The 13,563-nt window shown below is 34.4% G+C and overlaps 2 protein-coding genes across 2 annotated transcripts in view; one reads left to right on the top strand and one right to left on the bottom strand.

The window, feature by feature from the left end:
* Positions 1-11,630, top strand: part of PARPBP (PARP1 binding protein) — a 63,165-nt gene extending 51,535 nt beyond the window's left edge. The window contains exons 10-11 of the mRNA XM_046646841.1: positions 10,663-10,798; positions 11,286-11,630. Coding sequence (XP_046502797.1) covers positions 10,663-10,798; positions 11,286-11,620 — 471 coding nt within the window. The 3' untranslated portion in view covers positions 11,621-11,630. The remainder of the gene's footprint in view (positions 1-10,662; positions 10,799-11,285) is intronic.
* A 289-nt stretch (positions 11,631-11,919) lies between these two features.
* Positions 11,920-13,296, bottom strand: PMCH (pro-melanin concentrating hormone). The gene is made up of 3 exons (XM_046646844.1): positions 12,865-13,296; positions 12,320-12,518; positions 11,920-12,034 (listed from the first exon to the last, which is right to left on the bottom strand). Exons 1-3 carry the CDS (start codon positions 13,111-13,113, stop codon positions 11,985-11,987), a joined length of 498 nt encoding a protein of 165 aa, XP_046502800.1. The 5' UTR covers positions 13,114-13,296; the 3' UTR covers positions 11,920-11,984.
* Positions 13,297-13,563: the final 267 nt, after the last annotated feature.

The following is a 13,563-nucleotide window of genomic DNA, read 5'->3' as shown; positions in this document are numbered from 1 at the left end:
CACTCTTCCATGGTTGGGAATTCATTCATTTGTTCAACAAAATTTTCATGTAAAATTTACAGTTATCCTTAAATTATCAAATAATTATTTATCTTCATACGACTTTGAGAACTCTAATTTGTATGTTCTTTATATTCCCCTTTGGAAAGTTTGGCCCAATTAGCAAAACTTTTAGTTATCATCTGTTTCATCCCCCAAATCCATGTAGTTTGTTTATATTAATGTCTTGTCTTTTTATTGGTTATTAGTAGTTGTTAGTAATTAATACCTGTGGAATACATCATTGAGTTTTACATAAGTTTTCTGTGAATAAGATTTGTCAACTCTTTTTTGTTTTAATATAAGTACTTGTATTGGGCAAATGATTTAAAAAGAAAATCTATCCTTTGGACTTGATTAGAAACAGAAATGTAACATGTAAAATTCTTTAATTTTTTTTCCTGCTATGGATACTGACAAACTTTAGTATTTTTATTTAAAGACCATTGGGGTATTTTATTAGAACTAAGTAAATCAAAATGAAAAATATCTATCTGAAGAGTTAAAAGGTTTGTTTTTAGAAATTGATAAGAGTCAACTAATTACTATTAAATGTGTAGACAAATTTAGAAAGTTTTGGGAAGTAGAGGAGAGATAATCCTGAGAAAGCGTCTTATCTAAGATCTCATAACTACCATGAAATATTTTATGCCAGTGTGCAAAGCCATGGTTAAATACTAATGAGATTATAATTACATTACTTCCATTACTTACTAATGGAGCTGTCTTAGTCTACATAGCTCTCAAACTAAATGGCGAAAGAGAAAGGAAAGAATTGGTGTTTATGATTATATTTTACAGTATAGCACTCTTTGTAAAAGCTAAGTGTGAAAATAATTGGTTTAGCCAAGTATACAGCTGAAATGCAACCAGGTAGAGTACTTGTTAGAATAACAAAAAATGTTGATAATATTTGCTACTAAGTAACTGTGGAAAAGTAGTTTAACAGCTTATTACTTTATTATCCTGTTACTTTTGCTCTTTTGGCATACAATTCTTTTTTTAGTCACGGAAAGAATATATGATCTACACTTGATATTGTTTTGGAAATAGCCCTTCAAAGGTAAAAAATGTTAGGGAACTTAGAATCTTGCTGTCATAGATGACACTTGATTGGGAAATAATTCATGTCATTATTACATGGGGCAAATGAATTTTTCTTATATTTTAGTTTTCCTCATTCATAAAAAGAAATAGATACTCCTCTGATCACAAAATTCTATGAAACCACATTGGGAAATGATCATTAACATACTCATTTTAAGTCCTCAAGTTTTATTTCCTACTGTAGCTTATTAGGAAACTTGTCTATGATGGTCAAAGAAATTCCCTTGCAAAGGAAATGAGAAGATTCTTCCTGAACCTTCACGGTTTTGATAAGAACCTTTAGAGAATGTTTTCTCCCCATTCTTACCTCCAGTTTCCAAGCAATTTGTATAAGTACCATTATACCTTTTTATTAAACGATATTTCAAGGAGACACTTACCTCCTTATGTCCCTGTAAATTAATTAGTTTTCTGTCTTCCAGCTTAGTTTTGCTGTATTTTGTATATCAGGCACAACTGAAAATGCGTATTTACAGGTCTTTTCCTTATTCTGAGTCTAATGCTTTCCCCCATATTATATGTATGTCAGAATAATCATCAGCATTAACTGACTTAACAGCCTAAGTGAACTGATCAGGAAAATACTGGGTCTTTAAAACATGGAGTAGTGGAGACAGTGAAAATTAGGACTTAGGTAGTGTGAAAAAGTGGACTGGCTATAGCTTTGATGCCTTCGTAAGCAGCCAGGAAGTCTAATGCTCATGATGTTAAAAATTCTTAATTAGATATCCAGTTTAACCTTTAGGGTATTAGAAAACTCTGAGTATATCCAAATTAAAATGGTGGACAGAGTTCAACTCATAGAATTTCCCTCCCCTTACAAAATACAAAAAACTAGCAAAAATATTCACCAAGAGCAAACAACAAAGAATAATGTAATTAGATAGAATAAACTTCAAAACGATGGCCAAGGGAAGAAACTGAAGATTTCGTAGTGAAGAGGCACAGCATGAGTTAGTGACTTACTCTGGGCCCAAACCCCAGGTACTGTACTAGTGAGCTGACAAAATCTTGAGAATTATCACTAATATTTCCCAAACTGAGAAGCCAACTAAGTGTGTGTGTTCTTCTTTTGTTTTCTTTTCTTGTCAGAGAAATGGTAGATGTGGCAACTGGATATTAATGTAGCTAAAATGTGGAAAACGAATACTGGGACTTACACACTTTTGCAAGTGAAGGCTCTTGTGAATTGGGGAAATGATCCCAAATTATCCCCTTCTACATGACTGAAATACAGTTCCTAAGTAGAGGGACTGAACCTTCTTACAGTACCTTTACTGCATGGTAAACTCTTAGAAAAGAGTGCGGAACCCAGAAACTTTTTCAAACTGCCTATTTCCTCAGCTGAACACTTCTTCAGCCCCCACTATTCCTCAGGCTACAGAAAAATGAAGGATAACAGAAAGTATGTAGGCTTCAAAATGTACCTGAGGAAAAAATCAAATGCTCTCAAATAAGGAGAGAACCAAATCAAGAACTCGCTCACGGACTTGGAGGCTTTTTTTCTAACCAGGATAAGGTAGGTCATGGCAGAATACCATTTCTGCTACAATAACAAAATAGAGGGCAGGTAAATTGGGGAAAATATATTTTAAAGACATAGGAAAGCTATGTAAGCAAAGCAGTTTAAATAAACTAAAAGTCTGGAGAGGGTAAAGTTCTTCTGAGGTGAGCAGTCTGTTATCAGCTGTTTTCTTCCCTACGATTATTTGCCAGTTTTGGGTATGAGCTGAGGATTGGTGTTGGCCCATGTAAAGGAACTCTACTGAGAGAACAAGGAACCAACAAAGATTTTGGGTGTCTCAACGGGCTGGCAACAATTTGGTAACTTCAGGAGCCCTGAATGCACAGTTATTTTCACCTAGTGCACATTTGCTGAATTTTGGAGCTGAGTGAGAGTCTCAGGAGCCTTAGTCCAGTAGAGTAAAATCAGTTGTGGTCTTGAGACAGCTATAATACAAGGCTCTGCTTGCGGAGTGGGACCTGCCTGAAACGCGTGGCTGTCTCCTCCTCAAGATATGTGCCACATTTGGAAATGACGTGAGATGGGAGCACAACCTAAAAACCTCTGAAAGCCAGACTGAATCACTACACTTTCAGGTCAGAGGTGATAGAGATCCACAAGGCTCTCAGTTGAATGCCTGGGAGGGACATTCTTGAGGAAGAGGTAAGAACCAGAAGTCAAATATGAGTTATGAGAACTGCCACCCAGCTTTGACCCAACTCAGTCACTGACGCAGTGGATGTTATCAGCCCTTCACTGTGCCTGCCTAACAGGGACAAGGGAAACCCCTCTTCGTAGAAGAAGTCTCTGCATCTGGAGCCTCGGTAGTTCTTTTATACATGATATCTAGCACGAAATAAAATATACTGGACATGAAAAGAGGCAGGAAGATTTATCCTTTAATCAAGAGAAAAAACTAACAATAGAGGCAGACTCAGATGATCTAGATATTAGAATTAGCTGATGAGGAATTAAAAAATTTTCAACATATAAAAGTAATTAGAGCAAGAAATGGGCAAACTAGATGAAAAATTAGGGAATTCCAACAAAGAATTAAAATCTATAAAACAGAACCAAATGGGCATTCCAGAACTGTCAAAACATTATCTGAAAAATAAGAACTCATTAGATGAGTTTAGTTGTAAACCAGACATAGCATTAGGTAGCATAAGTGGACTTGAAGATAGGTCATTAGAAAAATCTCCAAACTAAGGCAAACAGAGAATAAAGAAAAAAAAGCAAAAAAGAAGAGCATGACGCAGAGAAAAAGTCTAACATATACCTAATTAGAGTCCCAGAAGGAGAGGAGAAAATAGGATAGAAACAATATTTGAAGATATAATGATTGTAACTCTCTCCAAAGCTTAATTTGTCCTTTCACATCAGGTAGTAGTTAAAAGACATGGGGAAGAGTACAGTTTCCTTTACTAATGTAAAGTTGCATATGAATTCCAATATTAGGGACCCAGAAAATAAAAATGTCCCCAAGTCCCTTGAGAATCCATTTGCAGCACATGAATATGCCACAGGACATGGATTGTAAAGCTTTGTTCTAGAGCAGTGCTCTCCAGTAGAACTTCCTGTGGAAATGTATTTGCGCTGTCCGGTACTATAGGTGCTTAGCCACATATGGCTATTGAACACTTGAAATGTAGCTACTACAGCTGAGGAACTGGAACTTTAATTTTCATTAATTAACTACACATGGCTAGCATGTTAAACAGTTACAGTTATAGTGAATTAGAGATACTCACAAATGCAATAATTAGAGACCCATAATGAATAGAGGAAATGGCGCTGTGTCCATGAGAGATTAGAATAAATAGGATTTAAACAGGCAGAGAGGATGGAAGAGAGCATTTCAGGCTAAGCAAAAAACCTGATGAAAGTATTAGATTGCCTTACTAGTATAAAGAGGCTGTGTATTGGGTAGTTGTACAAAATAAGTGAATAAATATTGTGGGGCAAGGTTAAGGAAAGTGTAGCTTTTGTGGTTTTAAGGAACAGTTATTTTTTTGTTGGGCTTATTGTAAGGAAATGTGCATGAGAACCTGAGAAAGGTGGAATATTTAAGAACTTGAAAGGAACAGTGGATATAATGGAGCTTAAGGACTATAGCTGCATCGTTCTCTGTACTTAAATGTGATTTAGGTTTTCTCTGCATGTATACTTTTCTCTTGTTTCTGTACCAAGTGGTTTCATTACTTTATTGAACAGAGTAAAGTTTACCCTGTGCTTGTTTTTGTATCTCAAAGCTTTTGTCCTTAGGGTGATTTAGCATTCTTGGCCAGTCTACTTCTCTCATTTCTTATCTTGTTATTTCCTTAGTCTCTATTAAAGAGTAGACTCTATTCTGTATGTTTTTTTCTACCTCCAAGCTTTTGCTTACTCATGTTTCCATTCCCTCATACCTTCTGCTTGCATATGCCTATTGTAGTCTGTTATATTGTAGTCTGTTAACTTAGTTAACTCAGTTGACAAACATGTATGAAATACCTCTTGGATACCAGGCTCTGTCCTAAGTACTGGGGATACATCAGCAAACAAAACAGACAAAAACCCTTACCCTCATGGACAAGTCTTCCCCAAGTATTTGTGGGGCCGGAGTACAAGAATATAAATACAAGCCCCTGCCCTACTCTTGCACTCCTTTAAACCCTGGGTTCTGTTTCATACTCTTAGAGTCACTCCACCAAGAGTGTACACACCCTGCTACCGATCGCCTTTGCCATAAACAGGTAGCTCTTGAGCCTAGAGGAAGAGGCCAGCACCAGCTCGGTGCCTAGGGCAGTTAGAGCAGGAAATTCTGGGGTCCCAGGAACTCGGATCAGGATCTAAATGGGGGGTAATGGTCTCCTAGTGGGCAGTCCGAGGCCCTGTGGACTCCTCATCATGGGGAGGTGAGGGCGACAGGAGGGCCAGAGCAGGCCACCAGTTGTCATGGAGCTTACATTTTAGTTGGGAGAGGCAGACAATAAACAAAACGAACAAGTGAGTTATATGGAATATTAGAAGGTTGTCAGTGCACTGCAGTGAAATAAAGCTGGGGAGGGGGATGAGGAGAGTGTGTTCCTTTGTGTGTCTTGGTTTTAAATACGATGATCAGTAGAGGTCTCTGTGAGATGGTGACGTTAAGCAAAGACTTTAAGGGAATGAGCAGCATTTTTCATTAGAATGAAAATAGGATGTTTATATTAGATTGAACTAAAATTGAGTTTGTTTTGGCTGAAGTAATGAAGTTGGGATTTATTGAGTACCTATTAAGTGTCAAGTGTTATACTAGACATTTTATGTCTTTCGTCCCATTTGATCCTTCTCAGCTCTAGAAGACATCACTTTCCAAACCATACAGCTAGTATGTAAGAGAGCAAGGGTTTGTATTTAGGTGTAAGACTTGAGAGTTTATGCTGTTTCCAAAGAGAAAAAAAGGCATAGTAATTATAATGAGGAGTCATAAAAAGATAGTGCTACTACTTAGGTCGAAAATATTATCTTTCTGCTATTTAGCAAAGTGGGTGGAGTTTCAGTGATGAAGAAATGGATTATTTGACGTATTTACAAATTCATATGTCATTAAGGGTAGTGAATTTCTGTTCTTTTGAAAATGTGATAATGTAAGAATGAAAAGATAAATTTAGAATATTTTTAGTTACATATTTGATAGGTATGTTGAGAATAATTTCCTTTTTCAAACGAAATACTTACCTGTATAATGTGGGCTTAGAACTTTCATTTTCTTATTAATACAGCTAACTCTGAGAGTGTCTGCAACTTTTCAATACATATTTTGACTCATTCTTCTTAATTTAAGTGGAGTCAGGCTTTCCTATGTGAAGTACTATTTTCCTCAAACTGGGAACCTACTAATAATTTCAATTTAAAAAGAACTTGTGGCAAAAGGACTTTTCCAATTCTTGGCAAGTTTGAAGTTCATTGCAATTTTACTGTGAATAGAAATCTTTCCAAAGGGGGGAAATCACTCTACAAAGGAAAACTTTCAATCCTTTTCTCTAATGTGACTTGAACGTAAAATGATTTTAACAGCCATGTATGAATCTGGACATTATTCTTCGTTGTTTAGTACTTCAAAAGCACTTTCAAGAGGCAATTGTTTTGCTTATTTGTGATTCCAAATCAAATACACAGAGCGATTTGGAAGGGAAGTAATCTCGATTCTATGTAGCCACTAATCCTGTGCAGAAAAATTCAACTTTTATGAACAAAGGAAAAGCAATCTCTTTTAAGTTATAAATACAAGCCAATGTAGCTTGTATTGTTTTAATAACTAAAATGGAGTCACTGTTTGTAAGTTCATTTTTGAGCTGCGTTCCTAGAATCATTTTAGAGTTGGCTTGGTTCTGAGAAATCTAGTTCATCAGATTTCTTACTCTGTAGAAATACTGGTTTGTATATGTTATTACATTAACAACTGCAGTCTCTATATAGATTTCTAAAGTTTATGTAGCCCTTTCATATTTTTAACTTCATTTAATCCTGACAATTTTGTGAGATAAATATTATTCCCATTTATGTTTGTATAAGTGAGAAGTTCAGAGGTTTACCCAACATCATCTAGTTAATAAGTGATAGGGCCAGTATTAGACTAATTAGTGTGAGTCTTTTGACTGAAAATCTGGTCGCTTTCCTATCACATCATTGAGTTTTTGGGCTCATTTCTTAACTGGACATCACATTGTTGACTCCGGTCAAGTTCATGATCAATTGAAATCTCGAGGTCTTTTCCATATATAGATATTTTTTTGGTTAGGAAGATTCACCCTGAGCTAACACTCATTTCCAATCTTCCTCTTTATTTGCTTGAGGAAGATTAGTCCTGAGCTAACACCTGTGCCAGTCTTCCTCTATTTTTTTTTTTTTGTATGTAGGATGCCTCCACAGCATGGCTGATGAGTGGAGTAGGTTGGCGCCGGGGGTCCAAACTTGCAAACCTGGGTCACCGAAGCGGAGCACATGGAACTTTAACCACTCGACCACGGGGCCAGCCCTCATATGTTGTTTTTAAGTCAGGTTCTCCTCATCCTGTACATCTGTAATTGATATTTTGAACTTAAATACAAGGTCTTGTTTATCCTCATTCATTTCATTATTTTGTACTTATGGTTCTAGCCTTCTGACATCTTTTCAGTCTTGATTCTGTTATCCAATTTATTTATTATTCCTTCCAGTTGTGTGTCAACAACAAATTTTGTAAGTAGAATGTCTTTGTGATTGTAGAAGCCATCATAGTGATCTCTTTAGTGTACCTATCACATAGTTGGAACTTAAATGGTAATGGATAAAAAAGAGATTTTTGTACAGGGCAGGGAAAAGAAATCCTATATGTAATCTTTTATAAAAACAAAAAGTACCCTTAATGTAATTACTCTCAGTTATTTCTTTTGGACATAAATATTCCAGGATTAACATAGAATTATTGTGGTTCTCTCTTATATTTTGTTTATAAATAGTATTTTTCATGATAAATAAAGTGGTTAACTATTTTCCTTTCACGTGTGAACCCATTCTCAGTATTTTAAGAATTCATTGCTTTATAAGTATGGTTTTCTGAAATTGCCTTCTGTTACTAAGGGTTTGAGAGTTTCTCTACAGGGGCCTGAAGAGAGGAAATCTAGTTGTAAGGCAGGCTCTGGCAGTTACTGTGTGACTATATTTACATAGCAAAGAAAGACTTTTACTTAGATGTATGTTAAAAATTAGTAAAAATACAACTTTCTAAAGAAAGGTTTATTAATGCTAAACATGAGATTGAGAAAACTGAATTGTCTGTACTAAATAATATAATTATTCTATTTTTATTTAGAGTGTTTTGTGAGTGGCGCTGATGGAGGTTTTGTGGTGGGACCTTAAAGTCCTGCAAGCCTTCCGTAGGTGTCATCACTATCTAGATACAATGAGAGTGATCCCAGCCAGCCACTTAGCATCCGTTTGCCTTCACACTCTTACCGCATTCTTTATAACTCTTTATAAGCAATAAATTTATAATTCTCTATAAGCAATACCTGGTGAAATGGAAGAAACATTGTATAAAAAGATGTTAACAGTACTGGTTTTGCAGATGGAAATAAAAATCTTTGGATAACATTACTATAGTAATGACATGATGTAATGTTTATTTTATTAACAAAATTTATTTTAATAGCTTTATCAATTGCTTTAATTCTGTAGTTATGGAATTAGTAAAGTCCAGAAAGAGCTAGTTAAAACTTTCAGTTAAAAAAAACAAAAGGGCCGGCCCCATGGCATAGTGGTTGGGTTCGGTGTGCTCTGCTTCAGCGGCCCAGGTTTGCAGGTTTGGATCCCAGGCGTGGACCTACACCACTTGTCAGCCATGCTGTGGTGGCAACCCACATATAAAGTAGAGGAAGACTGGCACAGGTGTTAGATCAGGGCTAATCTTCCTCAGCAAAAAAACCTAAAAACCCTTCAGTTCTATTTTAGGGCGTCTCATGATAGAAACTATATAATAGTAGTTGCATTCATGTGGATTCATGAAGATATTGAATTGTAGTTCCATCCATTATCAATAGTCTACCCTATTTCACTTCTTTAAAAAAAATTTTGATCCTTTACATTTTCACCTTTTTTAATTTCATGTATTTTTTTGCTTAAATGAAAGATAGCAAAGTCCAATTGTCTAACTCTTCAAGCAAATTAAACATAATTTTTAGTGATCTGGGAACTGGTGTTCTCATAGACACCATTAGTCTGAAAGATATAAAATTTTGTCATCCTGAGAGAACATGCTCTTATGAAGGAGCTGGACCAGATATTATTCTAATTTCTTCTGAGCCATAGTCAGTGGATTTCACTGTCATTATCTTTGCATACATCTGAATGGGTTAATGCAGTGGTCTCTCTGAATTTATAACACTATGTATGACTGCTGAATATATAATATAAAGTTGTGCTGTTTTAGACTTCATGGACTGTATCAGTAAGTGTCTGTAAGTAATGTTCAGCATAACGTAGTTATACTTTGAAGTGTTATACTTTTGATTTGTTGAAATCCTCTTTATTTAGTTATTTATTTGAAATGTAAACTTTTTTCTGTTTCTGAAAGGATTCGAGATGATTTCTAATTATTTGGAGAAATCTCTCCGTTATAACTGAGTGGCATTACACATCAGCTGTAATTGTAGAAATTTGTGTTATCTGTATAGATTACTTTGTTCTGAAATTAATGTCAGTCTCTAAAACAGCCACTGGTTTTATGTTTGCAGAATACATTTTCAAAAGTACTTTCTTTGCATCTTTTTCAGGGGTTAAGAATTAAATTTAGTTTTTTAACTTTCTCCTATTTATGATGTTTGAAGATAAATGAAAGAGTATATTTTTAATATTTGACCACTAAATCACTTGGTCAAATCTTCCTAGAATGATATATTTGAATCATCTTTCTTGTCTTCCTCTATATTTAAATTTTTAATCAAGAAATAATGCCTTCCAGTCACCATTTTGTTATATCTTTCAGTTTCTTTCTTAGTTTCCTATTTTCTGGCACCCTTCTTATTTCTTTTTCATCTTAACATTTCTCCCTACCTCAGTTTCTCTAATTTCGTGAATTCCGCATGCTCTTTTTTTCCCTAAAAGAGTTGTATTCTGTAATCCTTAGGATGAAGAACTTGTATTTTTCTAGGAGTATGTATATCATGTATATTATTATTAAATTTATAATAGAACTCACTCTCCATAGCAGCTCAGATACAGGAAGATGTACCAAATGCCTCTGAAGAGTCTGAAATTGATTTTTCTAAACTGTTACAAAAATTATCAAAAATATACATAAAGCTGGTATTATTGAAAAGAAAAAAATGCTAGTTGTAGCAATGAATGAGTATGAAGCATCAAGGGTTAAAAGTTCCCAATGAATAATGGAAATTTTAAGAAAAATTTTTATGATACCTTGATTACTGTAGTATTTCTATCTAGATGAAAATATAAATCAAAATAAAGAATAAATTGTGTATTTTTCTCTTTCTTCCTGTTACCAGATGAAGCAAACCTTAATTAGATCCCAGTTTGCTTGTACTTATAAAGATGACTGCATGATAAGCAAGGATAAATGGAATAATATTAATTCAACATCAAAGCCTTTGTGTGTTCTTCACATGGATAATGATCTTTCAGGTAATTGTCTTTATTTGAGCAATTAAATGACAATTTAATTCTAGTATACTAACTGGTTTTAACTTAAGTAAAACTAGATTTTTTTTGCAAAGAATGAAATGTGAAATGTAAAGTTTTATATTTTTAAAGATCTGGGTTTGTTTAAAAGGTGACATCTAAGTACAAATTTATGGATAGAAATAGAACACAATTTAATTTAACTAAATGTATATAGGAAATAACTTGTAGCATTTAAGGGTTAAGTGTCATGCATTCAAACAAAGCAAATATTTGTTGTTTGTAGGGATGAAAGTGATATGGTAAAATGGAAAATAAAGTGATAGTAATATAGCTGTATTTGTTAATCCTGTAATTTATAGCATTATTGATTGCAGATCATAAATTTTTGAATGTTCTTTAGCTGTTTTTAAAGCTTATTGTAAAATTCTCACGTATAGCAATACTAAATATTGTGTAATTCCTTTCCTCTTTTTATCTTGCAAAGCAGGTGTAAATTCATCTGTTGGAAGACCAACAATTGAAACAAGTTCTGGAAATGTTCATCTGGACAGAAGTAAATATGAAAAAGTAGCAAGAAAATCAAATAGTCAGACAGGAAATAAAGGCTCAAAAAGGAAACAGATGGATTTGGATGATGAAACTATTCTCTGTGATAACGGAAATGAACCACCTCGACATAAAAATGTTAAGATACCTAAGACATCAAACAATTTGCAGAATAAATTGGATGGCAAATTAGCTAGGGTAGCAAAAAGCAAGTGTACTGCCAAGGACAAATTGATTACTGGCCAGACAAAGTTAACTCAGTTCTTTAGACTATGAATTTGTCTTTCATGTACTTTAGATTTATGTATATATGAAAACATTCGCCAGAGGCATCTACTTACTTTTTAAGAGATCAACGTGTAAATTATGATGTTTTATTATTTTGCTCTGGAGTATATGTAAGGTTAGTATGTTAACCATTGTTTAAAAAATACTGGGAAGTCATAATTATGCAGAATATTCATGAAGTTTAATGCACAGATGAAGCATATCATTTAGGTTACTGATATATCTTAATAATACTTTCTTTTAAAACAGACATTTAAAATAATACAAGTCATAGTAACATTAAGGGCTTTTCCTGCACAGGCAATTAAATGATTTTGTTTTCTTCTGAAAAGATGATGCGGACCAACAGGTGTCAGACTTGCCAACAAGGCCGGTAGACTCTTCCCAGCATGCACCTGAGCACTGGAGGAAAAGAAAGTTTGAGTTGTTTAAAGGACTTATTATCATACAAAATTTATTACAAATAAAAGAATGGGCCTAGTATAGTTAATTCTGAGTAAATAAAAATTACAATAACTAATTAAATGCTTTTTAATCCCATATCTTCGACAAGGGTCACAATATCAAGAGTAATTGAACCATGGTCTCATTTGGATTTTGTTATGATTGGATCCAAATTCAGTTGAATTCAGGGTTCTATTTTATGGTATTAAGATATAAGAATTGAATTTTAAAAAGATTACTCACTGTCAAAATCTCTCCTTCCTATAGGAAATTTAGCTGAGTTTTCTTCATCCCCAATTTCTCTCTTTTCTTGTGTTGACTCAGTATTCTGAACTCCATTCTCAGCGGGAAAAGCTACAGATCCTTTTAGTGCAAGATAGGGTTTTATAGCCAGATTCAGTGGCAGACCATGATTTAAGAAATTATGTTTGGAGCCTGCATTCTGTAAAGAAAAAGTTGATTCATGTTTTAGCTGTCTTACTGAGAATGGAAGTATAGTACCGTTGTATAGTATTTTCACTGATCAATTCAAAGATGCTCTGTACTGTTTTGACTCTTTAAAAATACCTTACATACAAGGTTTTTGGGAAAAAAACCTTTGGGTAAGAGGTGTTGTCCAGGATGGAAAAACAACCTAGTATATATAAAATGTCATCAGTTGTCCTAATGCATACCGTGACTATTTGCACATACTTCTGTTTATAAATGTATCGACTTTCCTTTCAAAAGATTCATAAAAATCATTCAAATTTCCGTTGAAATAAAGGACAAGCCACATTGCTCCTTACCTTTGCATTTTTGTTTTCCTCCTCATTCGTGAAACCGCTTTCATCAGTTTTATATTGTTCCAGGGCAGGAGCAGCGGCTGATCTTGCTACAGTATCTTCCTTCTGAAAGGCTTTTCCCAGTCTAAATGTATTAAATACCATGTCGTCTTCTACATTTCTTATGGACTTGGATGCTGAAAGGAAAAAGCCTTGAGAAAACAGAGAAAAAGTTAGTATTAATATGTAGGAGGAGAGACTCATTTTTGCCATTCTTAGTTTGATGTTTGCATAGAGTCAAACAAATGTGTGTAAAATGAAGAAAAATTTCTCAGTCAGCCTGCTTCGTAAATGATTGCTACCTTTATATATTTTCCGGTTTGAATAGAAGCACTTCAAAGACTTAGACTTTCATCATTTGGACGTGACTCATCAGACGGAGGCAAACCTTTTGCATAGCTGTTAATACCTACATTGTTTTGGTTTTAGTGGCATATTGTTTATTTTGAGTGTGAAGTTTCTCAGAATCTGATTAAGGTCCTCAGTAGAATGCTTTCTGTTGAGTAGATTATAGTCTCTTGAAAATGGGTTGTTATTAAGGAAGACCACAGGACATCAGGTTCTCCATATTCTTATTGTTTGTTTCCTTCTGTATATTTTTTGATTAAGATATTAAAACTAAAGTTATTTCATTCAAGGATGATAAGGATAAAAGTTTTATTT

Source organism: Equus quagga, chromosome 19 (assembly GCF_021613505.1).
Source record: "Equus quagga isolate Etosha38 chromosome 19, UCLA_HA_Equagga_1.0, whole genome shotgun sequence".
Taxonomy (NCBI): domain Eukaryota; kingdom Metazoa; phylum Chordata; class Mammalia; order Perissodactyla; family Equidae; genus Equus; species Equus quagga.
Note: the sequence above shows the minus strand (reverse complement) of the source record. Positions and strands in the feature narration are given on the sequence as shown.

What these genes read in the sequence shown, in the direction of transcription:
- PMCH (XM_046646844.1), bottom strand. Translation starts at nt 13,113, where the DNA reads ATGGCAAAAATGAGTCTCTCCTCCTACATATTAATACTAACTTTTTCT. An exon ending in AGGAAAACAAAAATGCAAAG is followed by an intron (nt 12,519 to 12,864) that starts GTAAGGAGCAAT and finishes TTTTCTTTACAG; the next exon opens with AATGCAGGCTCCAAACATAA. An exon ending in AGGAAGGAGAGATTTTGACA is followed by an intron (nt 12,035 to 12,319) that starts GTGAGTAATCTT and finishes CTTTTCCTCCAG; the next exon opens with TGCTCAGGTGCATGCTGGGA.